Below are 26,423 nucleotides of genomic sequence, written 5' to 3' on the forward strand. Positions count from 1 at the left end.
TTGACACACAGAATAACACATTTTTTCTGCCGTGACTCCTCTCAGGGCTCGGAGGTACACCGTGACCAGGGGGTCAGGGAGGAGCACATAACAGTTGCTTGAAGGATGAAGTGGGACAAATCGTTGTGGACCCAGATGGAATTATTGGAAGATGGAAAAAATATATGGAAATGCTGTTGAATACAGAGAATGAATGGGATGGCAACATAGAGAGTAACCCAGTTTTAGGACCGGCAGAGAAGATAACTGAGAATGAAGTTGAGGAAGCGAGAAAAGCAATGAAGAGTAGAAAAGCGGGAGGGCCGACGGGAGTTGTGGGAGATATGTTGAAGGCAGCGGGAAATTGCGGTGTGAAGAGAATGACAGAGATCTGCAATCTGGTGGTGAAAGAATGCCGCATTCCAGTGGATTGGGAACTGAGTACCCTCGTCCCTCTATACAAGGGGAAAGGTGACCCTCTGGAGTGTGGCTCGTACAGAGCGATAAAGTTATTGGAGCATGGAATGAAGGTATTGGAAAGGGTGTTGGAGAGGAGGATAAGGAAGAAGGTGAAGATCGACGAAATGCAGTTTGAATTTATGCCAGGAAGAGGAACGACAGACGCGCTCTTTATTGTGAGGCAGTTGCAGGAGAAGTACATGGAGAAGAGGAAGAAGTTGTTTCTTGGGTTTGTTGATCTGGAAAAAGCATTCGATAGGGTTCCACGCGAAGTTTTGACATGGGCATTGAGGAACTTAGGAGTGGAGGAATGGTTGATCAGAGTAGTGATGGCAATGTACAAAAGAGCGCGCACAGGTGTAAGGACGGAGGACGGGAACAGTGGTGAGTTTGAGGTGAAGGTGGGAGTGCATCAGGGGTCGGTACTAAGTCCACGACTATTTGTAGCTGTGATTGAGGTGCTGGCTCAGAACATAAAGGAGGGTTTACCATGGGAGTTGTTGTATGCAGATGATCTGGTGTTGATTGCGGAAAGTATGGATGGACTGAAGGAAAAGATGAACAAGTGGAATGAATGTATGGAGACAAAAGGTCTGAAGGTGAATATAGGAAAGACGAAGGTGATGGCAAGTGGTAAAGCATTTGGTGAGGTGGAAAGAACTGGGAAGTGGCCATGTGCTGTGTGCAGGAAGGGTGTCGGAGTGAACTCCATTCAATGTACAATGTGCGCTGAGTGGGTTCATCAAAAATGTAGTGGTCTGAGAGGGTCATTAACCAGTGTGGCAGCTACATTCACATGTAAGGTGTGCACAGAGGGAGCTTAGATGGGGGAAATGCTGAGTTGGATCTTGGATTCAGCGTGAAGCTGGAAGGTGTGAAAACATTTTGCTACCTCGGAGACATGCTGAATGGAGAAGGTGGATCAGACTCGGCAACGGTTGCAAGAGTGAGATGTGCATGGAAGAAGTTTCGGGAACTGAGTGGCGTGCTGGAGGGGAGTGTTGTTGAAGCTGAAGAGAAAGGTGTATGCTGCATGTGTGAGAAGTGTTGTGATTTATGGGAGCGAGACATGGGTAATGAACGTAGAGCAGCAACGAAGGCTGGAAAGGGTGGAAATGCAAATGGTTTGGTGGATGTGCGGAGTATCGTTGAGAGAGAGGAAGACAAATGATGAATTGCGAAAGATGATGGCAATAGAGCCTGTGATTGATGCTGTGAAGAGGAACAGGTTGAGATGGTTTGGTCATGTGTTGAGGAAGGATGAAAGTTACTGGTTGAGAAGAGTGATGGAAATGAATGTAGAAGGAAGTAGAGGACGGGGAAGACCGAGAAAGACTTGGCTAAAGATGGTGGAAGAAGAAATGCGGGCAAGGGGGTTAACAAGGAGAGATGCAGAAAATAGGGCAAAATGGAGAACATTGTCATGGGGACCGCAAGGCTAACCCCCGCTCTAGCAGGGAAAATGGCCTTAAAATGCATGTTGTTGTTTGTTGTTGTTCCCCGCTAGAGCGGGGGTTGGCCTTGCGGGCCCCATGAGCTCATGGTTCCCTGTTTGAGGCAATGTTTTTTTTATGGCCGGATGCCCTTACTGACGCCCCACATCAGGCAAATAAAATACATTTACTTCTTCATGCAATAAAATACATCATTTACTTCTTCATTTACTTTACCATGAATCAAATTGGCACCCCTTTATACTTTATATGGCGCAACAGAATCACAGGATAAGTAACCCGAGTCACCAGTCTGCGCAACACACGTCTTACAGAACCAGAAATTAGAGCCCAACTAAACATCTCCAGCATTGCAACTGTTTCAAGGCCTTCTTTTCTCAAAGTTACAATTGCCTGTCTTTTTTCTGGCGTTAGCTGAGCTTTGGCACCCATGTTCATGCAATCTGAAACACAAAAACACTCTAGATTGTATGGCTGGCCTTTCTGTAAACATTTTTTTCAATGCCTGGCAATAATAGACATTGCACTTGATGAAGAAACTAAGCACAAACATTCATTCCACCCAACATATTTGTAAACAGTTTTTGCTCCTGAGATGAAATGTTAATTACATTAACTTCGTGTTTCAGTTTGGATTTAGTATTGCACTTTTCAACTTATTTCCAAAAATTGCTTTAAACCTACATTTTGCACAAGAAAGATGCATTGAAGCACAATATATTATCAGTAGATAAGCAGATATATCTTTGGTAAGGGTTTTGTTCACATTTTATGTTCATTTTGCACATTAAACACATTATGTGTGATCTTTTTTTTTTTTTTTTTTTTTTTTGTATACTGAATCGAGGCTTGTGAAAGAGCTAACATTTATTTCACAAACAAATCAACCAGACAAACAAAATATACAAAAAGAGGGAGCGGAAGACAAGATGGGGAGAGAAGGGGAAGCACACAACCACAACATTTGAGAGCAGGGAGAAGTGTGGGAGGGAGAGGGCTTGGGGGCCAACCTGACGCCAACCCTCTTACGACACGCAGGGATACGGTGTACCTATTCTAATCCAGGGTACACACAGGGAAACGTTTAAAACATGGAAATTCTGGGGGGGGGGGGGGGGGGGGGAGGGGCATCACGGCTGCGGGGGTCCCCGTCAGCACCACGCCACGTTTGCCCGGTCAGCACCACGGAGGCCCGGTCAGCACCACACCACGTTTGCCTGGTCAGCACCACGGTGGCCCGGTCAGCACAACACCATGTTTGCCCAGTCAGCACCACGGCGGCCCGGTCAGCACCACACCACGTTTGCCCGGTCAGCACCACACCACGTTTGCCTAAATCTACCTAAACTTTTGACTTGTAGTGTATGTGCATCTGAAAATCATTTAAAAAAACAGGCTGGCCCGATCTCCACCAACATTTGCAAACGTGCTGGTAGTACCCAAGATCAGGTTGTCGGCAGAAGGAACCTCCTCCCCCCCCCCCCTCCCCTCGTAGGAGATAGGGGGTAGACAACCTGCCAATCCTCCCAAAGGGAGCTGTTGTTTCTAGTACTTTATAATGACCAAATATAGCAATTTGAGCAAAGTCGATCTGTCTGGTAGGTGGTTAATGCTACTTGATTGGCAGCCAAAGAGCTTCTCAGTGGGGCTGTTTTGTTCCTTGGCTTTCTGAATATATTGACTGTACCTGGACTGCCTGATTAGTGTGCGTCATGTGACAAGTGTCACTGTGCCAACAGCAGCAATCAATACAGAGCTTATTCAATCAATGTGAAAAAGTGTGTGGTTGTCCTTTGCCATTACATTATTTAAAAAATAAACAACCTTAAATACTCATTGTGGATGAGGATTTCAAGTTGCATTTATGTACCTTCATTATTTATATACCTGCCAGGACCTGGCCTCAGCTTCTTCACAAGTTTCTTCCCCAGTGTCTGCACGATGCGTTTTGGACTATTTTGTCAAAGATGTACTTTTACATACAATTACACACACACACACACACACACACACACACACACACACACACACACACACACACACACACACACACACACACACACACACACGCGTATATATATATATATGTATGTGTGTGTGATCGTGTGGGAGATGTTGGTCTATGGTGTGATGGTGTGCGTGAGGAGGCATGGCAGGTTTAAGAGAAGTGTGGGTGTGGACGTGAGTTTGAGTCGGTGAGAGGATTGCATGTCCATCAGAGCCGAATGGGGTGTGTGCGTAAGGTGGGTGTACAGCAGGAAGTACAGCAACGCAGTGCCTTTGAAAAGGGGACACGTAAGACGACCCGGAGAAACAGCCAGGTAGCAAGCCACAGTGTCGTATGTCTTGGGGTTGTACTTCAGAAGGGAAAGGATGTGAGGAGGAGAGTGAAATGGCCAGGTATGGGAGAAAGGGAAGTATGGGAGAGAATGGATGGAGTGATGTGTGGGGCGCTTCAGAGGTTGAAAGGAAGGGTGGAAGATAGATTGAGAAAGATGAATGAGATTGTGTTTGAGTGTGCGTGTGTCACGTTTGGAGTGAAAGAGTGTGTAAAGAGAGGTGAGAAGGAGGCATGTTTGATCAGGAGGCAGAGGGAGATCCATGAGTTGAGAATGGAGTTGAGCTTGAATGGAAATGGGCAGTGAAAGGGGAGAGGAATGGGCTTGAGGTGTTGACGAAGCAGATGAGGGTGAGGTTGGTGAAGTTGAAGAGAGTGGAAAGGACGAAGAGGCGAAGAAAGGAGAAGCTGAGGAAGAGAAAGAGGTTCTTTGAGAATCCTTTCTGGTTTATGAAGGATTTGTTGGAGTCGTCTCGATGTGGTGTACTGAAGGTACCGAAGGAAGAGTTGGAAGGTCACCTGCATGTCACGTATGCAGACACAAGGAGGAACGAAGTGGTGGTGGACATCGAAGGCTTGGTGAGACCGACAGAGCCAGGCGTTCCATTTGATTTGTCAGAGCCAAAGATGTCTGAGGTTGAGGCAGTTTTGAGGAAGGCATGCGCGGCATTGGCTCCAGGACCAAGTGGAGTGCCATACAAGGTGTTTCAGAGTTGTGAAGGCATCAGGCAGTATCTGTGGAAGGCTCTGAAGGTGGTATGGAGGCAAGGAGTGGTGCCCAGTCAATGGAGTTGGGCAGAAGGAGTTTATATTCCAAATATCTTGCTCATTCTAATCACTCATTGACTCACTCATTGACTCACTCACTGACTGACTCATTGGCTGACGGATATTAATGTTCGGTACCTTATGGGTGGCATAGAAAGCTTAAATTTCGCGTGCTGATGGACATCAACACTGATACACCGGGAAAATATCGCAGAACCATCAGAAAGTGTCTATAAATGAAAATATCCAAATGTAAGTGCAGTCTTGTGCTGACTGCAGGTGAGTGACCCGAGACAATGTCAGCAGGGGTGTCGGGTACAGCAGGGGTGTCGGGTACAGCAGGGGTGTCGGGTACAGCAGGGGTCTCGGGTACAGCAGGGGTGTCGTGCAGCTGGAGCACACTGGAGCAGTGCTTCTACATGTCAATCCATCAGTGATCAGCTCCGCAAAAGTTTAGAACAACAAAACCTTGTTATGGGATTATAGTTGCAATTTTTATTGTGCATATCAACATTCACCCTTTAAAAAAAAAGGATGCACTGTATATATAAAAATAAAATGATATATATATATATATATATATATATATATATATATATATATGTACACACACACACACACACACACACACACACATATACACATACATATACATATACATACAGTCACATGAAAAAGTAAGTACACCCCATGTAAAGTTTTGACTTTTTCAACATATTTCAACAAACATCTATTTGATCTTCATTTCAACAATATTGATAGATAAAGGTGATATAATATAACAAATATCATGAAACATTTACATTTTGTCGTCCATTGTATAATTTAAATAAACATAAATGCAAATTTCGCATGTGGAAAAAGTAAGTACACCCTTGGCTTTAATAGGTGGTATTGCCCCCTTTGGCAGAAACAACCTCAAGTAGGCATTTCTTATAACTATCTACCAGTCTCTGACATCGACTGGGAGAAATTTTTGCCCACTCCTCCATGCACAATTCTTTCAGCTGTGCGATGTTTGAGGGGTTTCTTGCATGCACAGCTCGTTTCAAATCCCCCCACAACATCTCGATGGGATTTAGATCCGGGCTTTGACTTGGCCATTCCAGAACCCTCCATTTCTTTCTTTTCAGCCATTCCTTGGTGGATTTACTGGTATGTTTAGGGTCATTGTCATGTTGCAATGTCCACCTTCGGTTGAGCTTCAACTTTCCGACAGATGGCCTCACATTATCCTCAAGCACCCTCTGATACAATGAAGAATTCATAGTGGATTCTATGATGGTGAGCTGCCCAAGCCCTGATGCAGCAAGGCTGCCCCAAACCATAATATTTCCACCACCATGCTTTACAGTTGGTATCAGGTTCTTGTGGTCAAATTCTGTCTTTGGTTTTCGCCAAACATGTCTTCTGGTACTGTGGCCAAATAGCTCTACCTTTGACTCATCTGTCCAGAGCACATTGTTCCAGAAGTGCTGGTCTTTGCCTCGGTGTTCATTGGCAAACTTTAGTCTTGCCCTGATGTTCTTTATGGACAGCAAAGGTTTCCTCCTGGCACACCTCCCATGTAGATCAAATTTGTGCAGCCTCTTTCTAATGGTAGACTCGTGCACTTTGACATCAACAGTGGCAAGAGCTACCTGTAGGTCCCGTGATGACATTCTGGGGTTCTTCGAGACTTCTTTCAGCATCTTGCGGTCTGCTCTCTGGATGAACTTGCTGGGGCGGCCTGGCCTGAACAAGTTGGCAGTTGTTTGGAATCTTCTCCACTTGTAGATGATCTTCCGGACAGTGGAATGATTGATTTCAAATTGTTTGGAGATCTTTTTAAATCCCTTCCCAGACTCGTAGGCATATATAACCTTCTTTCTGAAGGCCTCAGAGAGCTCTTTTGATCTTGGCATGGTGACGCCGCACACTTCAACAACAAAGAGCAAAGCAAACTAAATGTCTGAGGTTTAAATAAGACAGATTCCACCAAGATCCTGTCTAACGATGTTCTAATTGTTTTCACCTGAGGTGGTGCACCTGATTCTAATTTTAGGTATTTGAAGTAGTGATAAATGTAAGGGTGTACTTACTTTTTCCACATGCGAAATTTGCATTTATGTTTATTTAAATTATACAATGGACTACAAAATGTAAATGTTTCATGATATTTGTTATATTATATCACCTTTATCTATCAATATTGTTGAAATGAAGATCAAATAACTATGTTGAAATATGTTGAAAAAGTCAAAACTTTGCATGGGGTGTACTTACTTTTTCACATGACTGTATATATATATATATATATATATATATATATATATATATATATATATATATATATATATATATATATATATATATATATATATATATATATATATATATATATATATATGTATGTATATATATATATATATGTATGTATATATATATATATATATATATATATATATATATATATATATATATATATATATATATATATATATATATATAGATATATATATATATATATATATATATATAGATATATATATAGATATATATATATAGATATATATAGATATATAGATATATATTATATATAGATATTATAGTTTCATAAAATATTCTGCCTCCAAAGTATTGCGATATTGCGTTTTTTGTTGTGTAATGGCATTTCCTTCTTTCCCCTTTCCCTCACAAATCTTTTCTCGCAGTGATAAACTGCAGCCATCCAGGTATTCCACCCAACATGTACATATCCGGTGAGCGCTTTTCTTATGGAGCCACCATTAGATACCACTGCATCGGGAACCGTGTGCTTATCGGAAACGCGACACGCATCTGTCATGCTGACGGAAAATGGAGCAGCTCACCACCACACTGTTCCGGTGCTTACATGATGATGTATTACAATTACCAGAATATGTATGAAAGACCTGCATGATGGCATCTGGCATGCTACATGAGTTAATTAAGAGTAGGTATGACATCCATATAAGCTTGGTGGGGACTTAGCAATTAAGGTAGTCTGCTTGGGATCTTAATTTCTCGAATTCAAGTCCAGCTGTGCCAAAACAATGCTACTATGCAGGTTGACTCAGCCTGTCATCCTTCCGATGCTGGCAAAATGAGACCTATTTTGTTAGGAAAAGGCAAGCCAATTGAATATCCCACGTTGGTGTGGCGACCGTGTCCCCTCGCCAATGAAACTATCTTGTCACCTTAAACACCTTGCAGCGTGAGGGGGTTCATTCATCCATCCATGATTTCCATATTACCATACTTGGCATGAAATAGATCGACTTATGTTTTCAACCATTCTAGACCTACAATGATTTGTTGAGCAAAGACCGAACCTGTTGCTTGCTCCTGTGGACTTCACAGTGAAACGTTTTGCTTCAGACTTGAGAAATTACAAAATATCTCAAGAACATTCATTCAAATCGAGTTTGTTTGAGCTTTTATTTTTGTATACAATGTTGGCGCTCGTGGAGGATTTTGTACTTAGAACGGATCAGGACGTAACGGAACAAGAGTAACAGTTGATAGAAAGGGGGCACACCAACATCAGGGTTGAGTGACAAAGTAGAGTGATAACTGGAGAAATAAGGTATGTGGGGAAGAATGGGGGCTAGGGGAGAACATGGGTGAACAAGATGGATACAGCTGCAAACTTTCAGCAAAGAAAAACTGGAAACTTGGAAAGAGGTGGGTTTGGGGAGGATTAACAGGGGTAGAGAAGATAATGGTTGCGGATTTATTTATTTTGTTTGTATACTCAGTCGAGGCTCGTGTAAGAGCTAACAAATAGAAAATATAATAAAGGCAGCGGGAGACAAGAGGGGGTGAGAGGGAAGTACAACACCAGCAGAGATCAGGGCCATCAGGAGATCTGTGCAAGGGAGAGAGCTGGGCTAGGGCACACTGGATAAACAATATGGACACTACAAGGACTTTCAGGAATCAAAACGGAATGTGAAAGAGGTGGATTTAGGGTGCATTAACAGGGGTAGAAAAGGTCAAGGTTTTGGATGGGGAAAGATAAGAGATGGCAGTGAACAGCTGTTTTGAGGACCTGGAGGGAGGAGTGGGATTGAAGAGAATGTGGAAATTTGTTCCAGAGGCGGGGGGGGTGGGGGGGGGGGGGGAAGGAATGAAAGAGTGAAGGTGAGCAGAGAGTCTTGATTTTAGCAGTTTCACCAGAAGAGGGTTGCTGGCAGATCTTGTGCAGCCTGCAGGAATATTTAGGACAGAGCACAGACAGAGCTGGAGGAGCAAGGCTGGAGAGGAGTCGGTAGAAGACAGAAAGAGCACCAACCTGCCTGCGGTGAGAGAGTGAAAGGCCCTCAGAATCATCTTCATCGTGGGAGATTCCAATGATTATGAAAGCTTTGGTTTCTACTGCGTGAAGCCGAGCTTGGTGTGAGGCATGAGCACCAGCCCAGAGGGGAGAGCAGTTCTCCATCGAGCTGAGGATGAAAGCTTTGTATGTGGTTTGGAGCTCAGTAGTGCCAAGGAAGGACTTCGCATGACGGAGGATGCCCAGTCGGCGACTGGCTTTGGAGGCCAGCTTAGAAATGTGGTTTTCCCAGGAAAGATCATGGCAGATAGTGGGACCCAAAAGCTTGAGTGACAGAACTTCTTTGAGTGGATTGTTGCGAAAGTACATGGGAGGGTTTCCAGATGGTTTTCCAGATGGTTTTCCAGATGGGGGATGATATGAGATGGTGATAAACAGCTGTCTTGAAGCACTGAAGAGAGGAATGAGATTGAAGAGACTTAGAAAGTTGGTTCCACAGGCGGGAACTAGAACGGCACTCTGTAAAGTGCATACCGGAGGGCCAGCCTGAACAGTTTGAATTTTGTATCGCACTGATAGGCCGGATCTGGATCCGGACTTGAGACAAAATCTAATCGTGTTACTGAACCAACTTATCCACCTAGTTTTGTCATAACTTGTCCACAATGTTTTGAGATATCGTGCTATGTATTGATTTTGACTCCATCTCTCAAAAGTGAAGAATCACTTACAAAAGATTCTCGTATCCAGATCCGGATCTTCACCAAATCAAATCAATTCGTCCTTGTCACACACCCAACCTGTCCACCAAGTTTTGTCCAAAACGGTCCAAAACTGTTTGAAACATCATGCTAAATATCGTTTTACTTCTATCACTCAATGGTAAAGAATCACTTATAAATTTTTTGGATCCGGATTCATATTCGAATCTTCACCAAAAGACAATCAACTCGTCCTTGTCACACACCCAACATGTCTACCAAATTTTGTCCGAATCCATCCACTCTTATTTGAGATATCTTTCTCAGACAGACAGTGGTGAAAACATAACTTCCGTCCAACAACAACCACAATAAAAAAAACCAACCACAACAAATGAGTGAAGATGAGCAGTAATTCTGGATTTTGTCATTCTCATCAGGATGTGGTTATTGGCAGATCACATGCATCCTGCAGGAATTTTGGGAGGGGAGGGGTAAGACAGAGCATGGAAAGAGAACATGGTGCATGACCAGCAAGTTGGCAATAGAAGGCGAGAGACCACTCACCTCCTTGTCTGCGATGTGATCGTGATATTCCCAGATAATCAGCTTTATCACAGGAGATGATATTGATCGTGAAGGCCCTGATTTATATCACATCAAGCTGAGCAAGGTATGAGGCAGGTGAGTCAGTCCAGCAGGGAAAACAATAAGCAATCAAGCTGTGGATGAAGGTGGATAAGAGTTCAAATGTGCCAAGGAAAGACTTTGCCTGATGGAGGAACCTCAGTTGGCTACTGGCATTGGAGACCAACTGGCATTGAAGTGTGGTTTGTCCAAGCAAGATCGTACGTGAGAGTGAGGTCCAAAAGTTTGAGTTTTTTTAGAGTTTCAAGAGGATTGTGAAGGAAGATGTGAGGCCCAGCAGATGCTCCTTTCAAAGAGTGAGAGTGAGATTTGTAAGGATTGAAAGACATATTCCAAGTGTTTGACCTATCCAAATAATTAAACATGTTGTGGCAAAGGATGGAGTCCTCACGAAAAATAAGATTTTCCAGAGAATCAAATAAATTGTTGATTAAGATACTGTGCATACAGAATGTATTCACACCCCTTGACATTTTGAACATTTTGTTGTGTTACAGCCGAAATTTAAAATGAGATTTGTTTGTCACTGATCTACACATAATATCCCTTAATGTCCAAGTGGATTTTTTTTGGGGGGGGGGGGGGGGGGGAATTTTTGCAAAATAATTAAAAATGAAAAGCTGAAATGTCTTGAGTCAATAAGTGTTCAACCCCTTTGCTATGACACTCCAAAATTGAGGTCAGGTGCATCCAATTTCCTTTGATCATCCTTGAGATGTCTCTACCACTTGAATGGAGACCATATGGTCCACAAACTGTCCATAGAACTCCAATATGTAATTGTGAGGAGGCATAGATCTGGGGAAGGGTATAAATCAATTTCTAGAGTGTTGAAAGTTCCCAACAGCACAGTGAGCTCCATCATTAGGAAATGGAAATAATATGGAACTACCCAGACTCTTCCTATAGCTGGCCGTCCGACCAAACTGAGCAACCGGGCAAGAAGGACCTTGGTCAGGGAGGTGACCAAGAACCCAATGACCACTCTGACAGAACTACAGAATTTCTTTGCTGAGATGGGAGAACCTGCTGGATGAACAACCATCTCTGCAGCACTTCACAAATCCAGGTTTTATGGGAGAGTGGCCAGATGGACGCCACTCCTGAGAAAAAGGCACGTGACAACATGCCTGGAGTTTGCAAAAATGCACTTGAAAGACTCTGAGAGCAATGAGGCAAAAGATTATGTGGTCTGTTGAGATGAAAATTGAACTCTTTAGTCTGGATGCAAAGCGCTACAACTGGCGATAATCGAGCATAGCTCATCACCCATCTAACACCATCCCCACCATGAAACATAGTGGTGGCATCATCATGCTATGGTGATGCTTTTCAGCGGCAAGGACTGGGAGACTTATAAGGATAGATGGAACAATGAATGGAGCCAAACACAGGCAAATCATTGAGGAGAACCTGCTTCAGAGTGCAAACGACCTCAGCCTGCGGCAAAGATTTACGTTCAACAGGCCAATTAACCCAAGCATACAGCCAAACACAACAACAACATGCATTTTAAGGCCATTTTCCCTGCTAGAGCGGGGGTTAGCCTTGCGGTCCCCATGACAATCTTCTCAGCATACAGCCAAATCAACACTGGAATGGCTTCAGAACAAGAACCTGAAAGTTATTGAGTGGCCCAGCCAAAGCTCAGACATGAATCCCATTGAGAATCTGTGGAAAAACCTGAAGATTGCTGTTCACCGACGCTCCCCATCCAACTTAACAGAGATTGAGCAAATTTGCAAGGAAGAATGGGAGAAACTTCCCAAATCCAAATGTGCAAAGCTGACACAGACAAACCCAAGAAGACTCAAAGCTGGAACCACTGCCAAAGGTGCTTCTACGTAGTACTGACTCAGGGGGTTTAATACTCATGTAAATTATATATTTCTGCATTTCATCTTTCATTATTTTGTAAAAAAAAATCTTTAATAAAAATCTACAATGACATTATGGGGTATTGGGGTATTACATGTAGATCAGTGACAAAAAATCTCAATTTCATCCATTTTAAATTCAGGCTATAACACAACAACATGTGAAAATGTCAAGGGGTGTGAATACTTTCTGAAGGCACTATAGGACTTGGCCTGGACCGCTGCCTTGGGGCTCTCCAGCCTCGACCGGGAGAGGAGAGGAGATGAAAGGATTCCATTGAGAGCTACACGTTGGCAATGAGTGTAGAGGAAGTCAGTAAGCCACGTGTGGAATTGGCCTGGATGCATTAAGCATTGAGAGATAGAGCATATAATTGAGAGAGCAAGGCGGGGTGCCAGACTGCATCAAAGTCTCGAGATATATCTAAATAGACACTCCCGATGTCATGACTAACATTGAGTCATCTGTTCTGAAACCAAATTGCTGATCTTAGATGAGGTTATTGGAGAAAAGGAAGGATTTGATGTCAACTATGATGATGGATTTCATGACCTTACTGATGATTTGAAGTACGCTGATAGGTGTTTAGTTAAGGGGATCTTTCTTTTGCACCTTGTTCATATAATACGGTGATGTTGGCTGACTTGCAAGCCGGTGTAAGATGATCGAGGGCACATGATATGGTGAACAGAGCAGAAAGGTTGTACAAGAGCAGCAGAGCACGTTTTTCATTCCTCATTAAATTGATGGACTCATAATTATTTATGTGCACATTTCGGAGCAACTTTATAAATAACATGAATACTTCATCGTCGCTGTTCGATGATATATACCTGTACATAATGTGACATTCTTGTTGATATTTTGGCAGCTGAGGGAACAAATGTGCTTTTCACATATGCAAATGACCAATCTGTCTCAATGACACAAAATAGTAGCTGTGTCTGAGAAAAAACATTTCCGCTATGGTCTTTACATTAGAGAAATGGTGTATTTTTGTGCGCATGTACGAATATTGATAATGCACACATTTTGTGTTTATTTATTTATGATCTGAAAGATATAATTTGGTCAAAAATGATCATGTTGACTGCGTAGGTCTTTCGATAAGGTATATTAGCAAGAAATTCACAATAATCCAAGTCATGGCGAGAAAAGTATAGCGAGGCATCCTATATTATAATATGCTTATTCTATTTGTTTGTCTGTCTTTCTGACGATTTTCTCTTAAACTACTTGACCAACGACCGAAAACCCATTTAAAGGACTTTCTCCGACGAGTTCCGGTTGTACATACATACATATATATATATATATATATATATATATATATATATATATATATATATATATATATATATATATATATATATGTGTGTGTATACAGAATCGAGGCTCGTGTAAGAGCTAACACATTGAACATGAAAGCATGGAAGGGGGAGGGTCGGGGAGGAGGAAGGGGTACACGGTATAAAGCAAATGAACACTACTAGGAATTTCAGGGAAAAAATTGGGGATTGAAAGAGGCGGATTTGGGGTGTTTTACTAGGGGTAGAAAAGATCAGGATTATTATTCCTTCCATTACCAAAATTATCTTGTATGTTTTTGTATAATTGAGCTTACTTAACTACTATTTTTATTGAAAAATCGCAAGATGACGGAATCTCATGAGATTGTGATTTTAAAGGGTTTTTTATTTAGTTTTAACATTGTTCTTAATGAACGGGAACAGGAACAACGCAGGCATGTTGGGCCGAATGGCCTCCTCCTGCACCACCAAACTTTCTTGTGTATCCTTACATAGCGTTTTAAAGGGGGAACCCACACTCTCGGACCACCTCGACGCTAATATTTTCCTACATACCCTACAAAATTGATATGATGTCTTTTTCCGATTTGCGATTTATAAAGTCGGTAATTTTGCCATTAAAAGTCAAAATCTTCTTCTTCACGCCTAGCCGTGACGTCACTCTCAGAAGTCGACCACCATCCTCAGCGCAAAGTTCATTCAGCTGATCCTCACAGATGACCAAAAATAAAATTGTGTCTTCATTTCATCCGACCTGTTTGATCGATGTGATTCGGTTCCAACATTCTTACCCCAGGTGATCACGGGTGATGAGTCACCGGTTTACAGGTTTGACCCGGAAATGAAGGCACAGAGCTCCTAGTTAAAGACCACCGCGTCATAGAGACTGAAAAAGGCACGTCAGTCCAGATCACAAGTGAAGCTCATGCTGATTGCATTCTTCAACACAGAAGGAATGGTTCACGCAGAATTTCTTCCCAAAGGTGCTACCGTCAATGCAGCTTTCTACATGAAAGTTATGAAACGTTTGTGAGAAGCAGTTAGATGGAAAAGACTGGAAAAGTGGAAGAACGGGTGGGTCATACATCACGACAACGCTTCCCTGCTAGACAGCGCTCTCTACCCAACAATTTTTGTCGGCAAAAAATATTCCTGTCATCCCGCATCCTCCTTATTCACCCTGATTGGCACCGTGGGACTTCTGATTGTTCCCCAAATTTAAACAAACGATGAAACTGAAGCAATTTGACACGATCAAAGACATGAAATCCTACATGACAGACATTCTTAAGGTTATTAACAAAGAGGACTTCCAGAAATGTCTCCAACAATGGCAGAAACAGTGCAACAAGTGTGTGTGTATGTGCGGAAGGGGAGTACTTCGAGGGGGATTAATGATGTAAGTGTTTACTATTTAATGAAATGATTTTATTCCAACATTCAACAAACTTTTTGATCACACCTCGTATATTGGAACATAAAAAGTTGGCATGTATTTGACCATAAGATTGTATCTTCTCAGGAAGTTGAATTAATTTGGTGTTAGCCACGTGTGATGCGGATGTTCACCAATTCCTTACTGATCAGTGTTTTGTCATTTAATTTGATTTCCTGGTACGGTTATCTTAATGTGCGGAATAAGTCACGATTGGGAAAGGTCATTACACTGGCATTTAAAGTGGGTGGGCCTTCAACCAGTATGGAGTCTCTATACTTGCGGGCACTGAAAAGGAAGTCGGTGCAGGTGTGTGCCGATGAAAGTCACTTCTTGAACGGACTCTTTGAAAATCTGCCATCAGGGCGACGCTTTCGTGTAAGGAGGATGAAGAAGAACATTTTCAAAAAGTCATTTGTACCATGTGCAATTCAAATGCTAAATTCAAATTCCTAACTTTAGGAATTCTAGGAATTTGAATTTGGAATTTAGCATTTGAATTGCACATGGAACTAGGAATTGAACTAGGTACTAGGTACTACTAATTTGAACAAGGAATTTGAATCCATCTTCCATATTTTATGTTTTATATCTTTTTATTTGGTTTTCTTATTCCCTTTGTGTTTTATGTTTTTATAATGGTTAACTTATGGGGTCACCAAAGAATAATTTCCCTAAACATGGGACAATAAAGATTATTATTATAACATCCCACATTCATTTAACTTTTTCAACGTCCCTCACTTGTGATTCCGAAGTGAGAAGGTTAATCAGGAAGACATTGAGTTATTGCTTGATGGGGGTCATTTTTTTGTGGGACATTTTTTGATTTAGTGATTTATTTATTTAAAATGTGATCTGTTGATTGATTCCACATGTTCAGCCTACCATCTGTACAGCAAGTTTCATTGTATTTAGTTTAATTGTACCTTTGCAATGGGGTTAATCAGTCGTCTTCACAGAGATTGGATAAGGATGATAAATTAGTCGGGAATGACAGTTTATAAGTGAGTGTCAGAAAATCGTAGTTCAGTGTAGACAACGAATACTGTGTAGTGGCTTACATAAATGTGTTTGTTTCTGGTCAAAAACCATTCCCAGCATTCAACACTGCATGTGTAAGCTTTAGAAGCAGGTAAAGTTTTTTTTCTGCAATTCATGGAGGTTTATGAAGGCAAAGGAGAATGGTTGTTATTATTTTGGTGGGTCTCTTCAAAGGGGATTACTCCGGGTTTTGCGGAGACCCCGGCGTACCAGCTCACGGCTCACGGGTCGGCAAGGATTTCCACGTGGGAAGCTCCATCCAGTTCAGCTGCACTGATGGTTTCTTCTTGCATGGATCAGCCAAGAGAACATGTGGAAAGGGAGGAATATGGACAGGCCAGCAGGCTGAGTGTGAAGGTGAGTTTAGTGTTTTGCTTCTTCCTCACTAAAACCAGGCCTTTAATGGCTGAAAGCAGGCCCGTTTAGTGTTCCATTCTTAGCTGTTCCTTCTAATGCTGTAACCACTAATTATGATCCCATATACTTTGCTCAAAAAAATGTCCAAAGGCACTTGTATCTTCCATTTGAGGCTCAGCACATGAAACCCCATATGGCAGACCAGAAGTTGGAAGGGTGCAATCTCTGTCTCCAGTATGGAATATGGATTTATTACCTCCGCCACCAAAGGTCGATGGAGGTTATGTTTTCACCCCTGTCTGTCCGTTTGTTTGTTTGTTTGTTTGTGAACAAGATATCTCAAAAAGTTGTGGACGGATTCGGACGAAATTTGGCAGAGACGTAACGTATGTGATCACAAGGACGAAATTATTCGATTTTGGTGAAGATTCGGATCTGGATCCGGCTAGTATAATTTTTTTTAGTGATTCTTCACCATTGAGTATTATGGTCAACCAGGCGGAGGTATGCTCTCTACTGAGTACCGTTCTAGTTTTATAGTAATAATAATCCATGAGAACATTCTGATAATCTGAATAACCTATCTGCTTGAGTTTCCTTTATGAAACCAAAAATATGATTAGGTCTTGTTTTTCTCGCTATTAGGAAACCATTGTTTGGCGTGCTGGTTGCTACACTGCTACATCCGATCCTTATTAGGATAGCTCGAGAAGATTAATTGGAGTGAAAGGAGGAGTGGAGTGGGAGGTGGGCGCGGTGGATGTTGGGGCTTGGAAATGCAGATTTTTATCTCTTATCAATCCAAAATTTCTCCAAAGGCCTACGCTTCTGAGTATCATCAATGTCTACATGGTGGTGTATCTTGGACAACTGAAAACCCTGCTGTGAGAACCCTTGAGAACTGTGAGGAAAAGCATTACAGCTTTTCCTACTTAACCAACAAGTCACATTCCAAATTGTCAGCCATACGGCCTTGCTCTCCACATGTCCATTTCTCACATAACACCAATCGGCTGCAGAAAGACGCAGTGATGTCGTTCTGCGGCATCTGACTGGTCGTTCTGTCCAACAAAGGATTGCCATATTTTATGTGGTATTTACTGCATATTTGTGGTATTTTATGTGAAAGGTTTGCCTTTGGAGCAGCTTAGCAGTGTTTCTGTAAACGATGATCTGTGATGTTTCAGCGTAAAAAATAAACTCCCGAAGATTTCACCACGCGTGGCCAATTTCATGGTTTGTATCGCCCCCTTGTGGACCAACATGAATTGTATTGTTTACAGGCTCTGTGGTGTCTTAGTTACCTGTCCTTTCTTGGATAAATCCATTTACTTCTATCCATTCATCTTACTATAATTCACCAAATGTCCGTCTGTCCGTTTGGAGGTACCGCAAAAACGGCTGAACCGATCGCAACGATATTTTTGGTGGGTATTCCTGGGACCCCTGGGAGTAAAATAGGCTATATTGTTTTTCCAATTTTTCCAAGTTTTCCAATTTTCCAGTTTTTCCAAACACGATGGAATAATATTTACCAATATGAGCAGTGATGTGGCTTTTGTTGAAATTCTACGTACCAGGAGAGAGTAGATTGACTCCTGACAAACTCTTCCTATATAAACGTGCGGCTCCGAAGAAACATGGCAGCGTGTGCAAAGCGACTGAGAAACAGGTGTAGCGGTCGCTTCCGTGTTAGTAATTCGGCGCGCACTCTTCACACATAAACGTTCGACTGAGAAAGACGTGTAGCGGCCGCTTCCGTGTTAGTAATTCGGCGCGCACTCTTCACACATAAACGTTCGACTGAGAAAGACGTGTAGCGGCCGCTTCCGTGTTAGTAATTCGGCGCGCACTCTTCACACATAAACGTTCGACTGAGAAAGACGTGTAGCGGCCGCTTCCGTTTTGCAGAATTCAATCTTTTTTCAAAATGGGCGCCATGTACTGTTTAGATTTTGATGATTTGCATGTGATATGATTCAACGGATGTTTATATAAATCGTTTAAAATAAAAAAAGCCTTCAATGTCTGATATTTTGCCTTTTCATTTGGGCTTCCCAATTGAAGCCCCACCCATATGGCGGGTACCGTTGCTAGTTTGAACGATATCAAGTTATGACATTTGTGGATTAAAGCGGTACAGATGTGCACTTTTTTCATAAGGATAAGGGCTGGGGCCAATGATTTCAGCAGCAAAAATGGACCTCACCACCCGAGAGCATGGGCAAGGGTGTTGATTGTGATTTGGTGCTGAAATTTAAAAGGCGATGTTTAGAGTGTACCTATTGATAAATGGCTTTAAACGCAATTCCTCATGAATGATATTGGAAATGTTTTCCCTCTTACACTTCGGCAGTTGCGAGTTGTGGGAACCCTGGCTCTCCAGCACATGGAATCATTGTACACAGTGATGGGCACACGTTTGGCAGTTCAGTGGCGTACACCTGCCTGGACGGTTACCGTATATCCGGCCTCTCGAGCCGCATTTGCTCAGCCAATAGCACATGGACTGGCACACTCCCCAGCTGTACAGGTGCACTTCATCACTCTTCATTAGTTACGATTCATTCCAACTGTTGACTTTTTACTCGTTGAAAATCAGGAAATAAAGATTTTTCGCTGAAAGAGAGATGTCGCAGGTGAGTGATAGAGGTGATGCTTCATTGGGCTTTGAAGCACGAGTTTCAGAAAAAATGCTTCACCTGGGACAAAAACGTTGACATTATCATCAGTGTCCGATATATTGTGCTATACCTTCCCTAGTGGTGAACTGTGGTGATCCTGGTACTCCAGCTCAAGGCTTCCGTGAAAGCATCCATTTTACTTTTGGAAACAACGTGACATATGGTTGCTTCCCTGGCTACCAGCTGTATTCCGATCAACAGCACATGCGCACTTGCAGGAAAGATGGCTCTTGGAGCGGCACGTTGCCCTTCTGTAAAGGTACACCCAAGACAATGAGTATACTATTGCCAAAATCACACCTCTCACGAACATTTAAAATTGGTACATGCAAACCTTGGGCCTCAATTCTTCACTGTTGAAAGAGTAAAGCATCACAATGAATGCCTTTCGGAAGGTAAAATTATAATTTATGAAGATGCCCCCAAATTAATATTGCATTTATTTCCTCCGTACGGTGACGTGCTGTTCTTGTAACTAGGCTCAAGGCAAATAATTACATAATGGTGATGGCTGTGACATGACTTGTCTGGAACATGTATAGATCATTGTTGCCCCCATGGCTATTTTTCAGCGATCCATTGCCCTCCTCCTCCTGCTATATTGCATGGACATATCAAGGGTACTGGCACGTCATGGGGTTCCACCATCAGCTACTCCTGTTCACCTGGCTATGAGCTCTCGTTCCCTGCAGAGCTGAGATGTGAGGGGAATGGTACCTGGACAAGAAGTGTGCCACAGTGCTTACGTAAGCATTTTCTATTGCCCACTATCCCCCCAATACCACAACAAAACCGCCAAAGCAGCCAGATATTGGACAAACTGCGAACTGCGGCTACCAACCTAATGTTGGTTCGAGCTCGATGTCATTCTCTGTCTGCCCACTCCTCTCTCCACCTGCTGCCCCACAACACCAAAGTAATATTTTTTTAAACTACCCATCTTGACACACGAGGTTTATTTGGTACACAACGTTGCACGTTGATAATTTTTTTTATTGTGCCTCAACCTCTGGAAAGAATTTACCAAAGATTACACAAAAATGCCAAATTGGTTTCGTGCGTTTATTGTCACCTTTTGCCCCAAAATGTGGCTTTTACAGGAACACAACTCACTTCCCCAAGCAAGTTGGGATGAACTAGAAGATTTGGGTAAAATAATAAGTTCCAAAGAAGAAGTGATTGTAGGTAGAGATTTGAATGTGGACATGTCAACTACAAACCAAATGGACATAATGGTGTCCATGGCTAATTTGGATATGGTGGAAGGAATGAGCAGGAAAAGCAATATTAGACATGGCAGACGTGAAGGATATTTGTGTCCTCAATGCCTACTTGAAGAAAAGAGAAGAACAACTCGTGACTTTTACATGGGGAATTGCAAAGAGCCAGATTGATTAATTATCTATTAGTGTGAAGGAGTTTTAAAAGAAGGGTGAGTGATATTTCACTACAGACTTGGCATTTAATATGGAATTTTTTTTTTGTGGGGGTGAACTTACTTTTCAAGATGACTTAGAACCAAAAGTTCATTGGAATCATGTTGAAATTATTCTAGATTTTGTTAATGTGACCTTTAAAAGAAACAAAAATCACATTTGACATTCCGAAGCAAATAAATTGATCCTTGAAAGTGATGTAAACTGATATCGAACTCAATTCACGGACAGTACTGTGTTAAACTTCTGTACGTTTTCCAGAAGTATCTCTTTATTTTGCACATTAGCCCAATTTTTTTTTTAACAAAAACAAAAGTTAAATTACGACTGGGATTACGGACAGTAAAATGACAGTTCAGTACTTCATGTAGCCCCCACGAGCATTCAGGAGAGCACGTACACGTTGAGGCATGCTGTTCACGAGATTTGCCAAGGTTTGGACAGGAATCGCTTGCCATGCAGTGACAATAGCCTGCTGTAATTCACGCACAGAGGTGGGCTGCTGGTCCAAGTTGTCCATTTGACGCATTAATTCTGCCCACAAGTTCTCTATTGGATTCATATCCGGGGACATGGCAGGCCACTCCATATGCTATACACATCGGTCAGCAAGAAAGTGTTGGATCATGCGAGCATGATGAGGCCGTGCATTGTCATCTTGGAAGACAAAGTTTCCTCGAAAGGCTGCACGAGCAAATGGAAGCAATGTTTCTTCCAGAATGGCCCTGTACTTGAACTGGTTCAGGTTTCCATTCAGAACAACCAGGTCAGTTTTGCCACCTGCATGAAAAGCAGCCCAAACGGTCACCCCACCACCTCCAGCTTGGACTCTTGGCACTATACAATCTTCATTGAAGGCTTCATGCACTTGTCTGCACACTGGGACGCGGCCATCTTGACGATAGACCAGAAATCTAGACTCGTCACTGAAGATCACGTGATTCCAGTGTCCTGGCTGCCATTGGCGGTGCTCTGTGGCCCACTGCAATCGGCGCTGGCGGTGTTGTCTGGTCAGGCGTGGCTTTCTCAGCGGACGCTTGGCCTGATAGCCTGTTTGAAGCAGTCACTGGTTGACTAGCCTTCTGGATACAGGCACATTTGTCAGTTGCTGCCACTCAGCCCTAAGCCGATTAGCTGACTTGGTACGGCCATTGTGGACTAACCGGTGCAGCTGGCGATCATCCCTCCCTGTGGTTCTGCGGGGACGTCCTGGCCTCGGTATTGGAGTAGGGACACCCCTCTGAGCATTTCGTTTCAGGATCTTTGACACCTGAACTTGAGTGATGCCATACTGCCGAACAATAGCACGCTGTTTCATGCCGGAATTTCGTAAAGCCACCACTCCATGACAAACAGCATTGTCGAGTTGACAGACCATCTCCAGAGGAAGCGGCAATAACTTTTATAGACGTGCAGCAGTTGTTTTCCACTAATACAGAACGCAACAACCCTTATATACCAGATTGTGAAGCCAATCGTCGAATGTACTGTCCGTACATTTTGTCATGCCACCTGTGATATAATCCTGTTATTGACTTCTTGCTGTGACAGACAATCAGTGACATGGTTCTTTTAACAAAGAAATCACCGAAGCGTAAAAGAAACTCACCAGATTGATATACTGAGTTCAGAAAGTAAACCCAAGTCAAGAAAAAAAAACATATTCCATATTAAATGCCAAGTCTGTAATAACCAGTGAAGAACGTCTAACTCAATATCTATTGGTAGTTGGAGATTTTTGTATTGCAAATGTAAAGGAAAGCAAGGGCTCTCAAGCGAAATCTGTGCATAAAAGTTTGGAAACTTTAAAATGCAAAAACAAGAGAGATATTTGAAGAGCATCTGAAAAATGAGGTGAAGTTTTTCAACTTCAAAAGATACGGATGGTATGCGGACTCAATGAAGAATGCTTAGGTGATGACAGCCAGCAACATTTGTGAAACAAGCATTCTGAGTATTGCGCTGCAATACATGTCCCCTAACGGCAGTCTGTCGTCCGGAAAACTGTTGGGGAAATTACCAAAGTTCAAAGTGCCATAACTTTGTCAAAAATGATCGAAACGTCGTGAAGTTCGAACTTGATCTGTAACTTATCATGAGGAAACCATGTACCAAGTTTGAAATCATTAGCATTAAGAGTTAGCATTAGCATTAGCATTAAGAGTACCAAGTTTGAAATCATTAGCATTAAGAGTTTAGAAAAAAAAGTCCGGAAAACTGTTCTTTGCGTGACGGACGGACGGACAGACGGACGGACGGACAGACGGACGGAGAGACGGACGGACAGACTGACAGACTGACAGACAGAGGAACGGAGTGCAAACCTATAGTCCCCTCCGGTGTACACCGGTAGGGGACTAATAACCACTTAGAGTTTTCAAAAAGAACGAGAAACATGGTGGTGGAATATTGGAGTCCAATAATCACTCAGACAGAAGAAATGAGCTTGTAAAAAATGCCAAAGATTACAGATCGTCAAGATAAAGAAGATTATATATGAATGAATGAATGAAAAAGGGAGTAGTGACCTAGGAAAGAACAAAGTGTATGAAGAATGGAAAAGGCTTTAACACATCAGAAGTCAAGAATATATATATATTTTAATTGCCAGGAAGATGGTGAAGGATAGAAGAGAATGTGGTAGAAGTGAATTGTTTGCAAAACAAAAACGAACATCTTTTTGTGAAAAAAAAGCTGACATTGATTAGGAATAGAAAGTTTGGCTTTGAAAAGCTCTTGAATGAAGAAAATAAATGACCTGGATCCAGAAAGTTTAAGATCCAGAATAAGAGATATGTGAAGAAGAAGTTGAATCAGCCATAAGAAGATTTTAAAAAGGAAAGCCAGTGGGTTCAACTGGGTTCATAGTCAAAATGATTGACCTGCCTGGAGATGTCGGAATGATGTGTATGTCGAAGTCGTGTAGTAAGGTCTGGGAAGGACGACTGATCCCTAACAATTGTGCACTTGTTCACGATGAAGGAGGATCCTTTATTATGTTCGTCCTTTAGATGAGTTTATTACTAAATGAGCAGGCATTGAAAGTTTTTGAAAAGGTCCTTGAAAGAAGATTAAGAAAATTTTGTAAATATAACAACAGCCAGTTTGGTTTTATGCCAGGACAATTTGGGAAAGAAAAGGAAACTGCATCGTTTTTTTTGTTGTCCTTCAGCAGTGATTCCCAAACTTTTTTGTCCATGACCCAGAATTTCAAATCCCATTCACCTCGTGACCCAATTGGTACCGGTGCCTCCAATAATTTTTTCGGAAAAGTTAGCCTGCATCAGTCACCAGAAGGTCACTGGGGCATGCCATAGCCTGAAAGGCATGTGGTTTTACTCATACAATCCCATTATTGTTGTAAAGGATGTCTTGAACTTGATTGTATGCTGACTGAAGATGTATCGTCAAGAAAAGGGAAAAAGGCAAAGTTGGTATTATGGCCACCCCTTTTGCCAACAATGCCACGGTAGGTTCCACTGTCGACAGTTCGTCATCCATTGTCCCAGTAACACCGACCTCACACATGGACTGCGCTCACAGACAAACTGTACGAATTCCTACCACTTTCAAGAGCTTTGTGCTGACTTCAGGTGTCTGTGTCTTCTTGAATTTACATAAGAGCACTTGTACATCTGCTATCTCCTATCCCTCAAAATATCAATTCCCATGAGCACCGGAACAATGTCTTTCAAAGAATCTCACACTGGGATGCATACGGTACGCAGACGACTTCTTATCCTTCACATGCACATCCAGCCCCACATACCCTACATATGGCAACCACAACCATAGTCCATTTTCAGCCTTGAGGTTGAACCACTCCATGGGCTCCTGCAGAGCAACACCTCGAGGTTTAATATGTTGATTGAAGAAATGTTCTGACAACAGTGACACCATGCAAACCGTGTAAACAAGGAGAGTGAGAGGGGAGTGGGAGTGGGAGGGGAGAGGAGAGGAGTGAGGAGAGAGGAGAGTACGTTTTTTACCCATTTTGTAAAACATCTTTGTGCAGCATCTACCTCAAGAGGTCCAAATGTCATACACGTCTCTGCCTGTGGGTTTCCCACAGGTGCCACACTCGTCTAATAAATAGAATTAATCGGATGTCTGTCTGTCTGTTAGCGTTTTTTGTAAAGACTGCTGGGTCAACAACCACCAACTTTGGCACACAGATCAAGTCCGACCCAGGGATTGTCCTTAGGGTATTTTCATGCACCACCTCAGCCTTTTAAAGACCCCAAAGATGCATAATACCCTTTTTACATGCTTGAGAGATGAGACAACATGCTTGAGAGAAGACTTTTTACATGCTTGAGAGAAGACTTTTTACATGCTTGAGAGAAAACCTTTATATGCTTGGGCGATTAGACCCCTTAAGACCCCAAAGACCCATAACACCATTAAGACCTTGAAGACTCCAAACACCCTTAAGACCCCAAAGATCCCTAAAACCCATGAAGACTCCTAACACCCCAAAGACCCAAAGGGCCCTAGAAAATGAGAAGACCCCGCACACCGAAAATATCCCGAAGACCAAGAAAACCCAAAGGGCCCTGGAAAATGAAAAGACCCCGTAGACCGAAAATACCCCGAAGACCCAGAAAACCCAAAAGACCCCGAACACCCAAAAATTTATAAGGCTGAGGCCTCAGACTTTGGCATGCTACCAAGGCCATACAGTCAAATAAACTGTTCCAAGCCGTCATTTTTGACGGGCTTTCTACAAGTTTATATAATGACAGTAATGTAAACCACCTTCTCAATTTCACCTATATGTTTGAATGGCTGGACCAATGCAATAGTTCAAAACTTTGAGTTGCTAGCGGGTACACCTTCTCTCTTCTCGGCCCACTAGTCCACTTGAATTGAGAAATAACCGAAATAATAACACATATGAGAAATCAGAAAAAACAAAATCAAAAATAAAATTTTTGTAGCAAAAATCAAACTCAAAAAAATCAAAAACAAAATCAAAAAATCAAGTATTGCAATGCAAACCTAGGTGGGGACCCCCTGAGTATACCCTGAAATTGTCGTGTTGGTTGGCAAAATTTTCTCGGGGTAGTTACCAGACATACCGCTCTGTTTTATATATTTGATCAAATGCTGTAATTTCCATATTGCAAGAAACCATTAGGGTTTTTATTTATTTGATAAGGCATTGTTTTATAACGCAACTATCAACACCAATTTTTATTCCTCATGTATGTATTGTGTCATGCTATATGTTGACATAAAAGTAAAATAATACTGCATTGCATTTATCGCACTATGAATAACTTACACAAAGTAAACTAATATTTTAGTGCAATTTTATGATTTTCCTATTGCTTTCCTGGATCTATTTGAGTAATAAGAAAGTGAGGGTTGCATGAATATCATTCTGAAACTCAATTTGGCTTGTGCGCGCTGTGTAAGCTACAACCCGCACAATGCTGTCATTTCTTCACCCCGTGGCAAAGGCATCCAGCCTGAAAGACATCTGTTTGTTTGCCCCATGAATGTGCCCTACTCTTTGGGCATAGCTGTGACTACCCAGCTAACACAACAACATTGGGTCAACATCAGCCACGTCATTGGGCCAACATTAATCAGACTTTGGAAAGGAACGTTGGGCCGACATCATGCTGACCTTGCAATGGAGCGTTTG

General features: G+C 42.3%; 1 protein-coding gene across 1 annotated transcript in view; it reads left to right on the forward strand.

Annotated features, from left to right (window-relative positions):
• The window catches only part of CSMD3 (CUB and Sushi multiple domains 3), a 1,283,181-nt gene that overhangs the window by 1,170,039 nt on the left and 86,719 nt on the right, over positions 1-26,423 (forward strand). Inside the window, 5 exon segments of the mRNA XM_068130918.2 lie at positions 7,692-7,865; positions 16,468-16,650; positions 19,007-19,183; positions 19,414-19,593; positions 19,907-20,080. Of these exon segments, the coding sequence (XP_067987019.2) occupies positions 7,692-7,865; positions 16,468-16,650; positions 19,007-19,183; positions 19,414-19,593; positions 19,907-20,080 (888 nt within the window).

Source organism: Myxine glutinosa, chromosome 11 (genome assembly GCF_964187855.1).
Source record: "Myxine glutinosa chromosome 11, kmMyxGlut1.1, whole genome shotgun sequence".
Lineage (NCBI taxonomy): Eukaryota > Metazoa > Chordata > Myxini > Myxiniformes > Myxinidae > Myxine > Myxine glutinosa.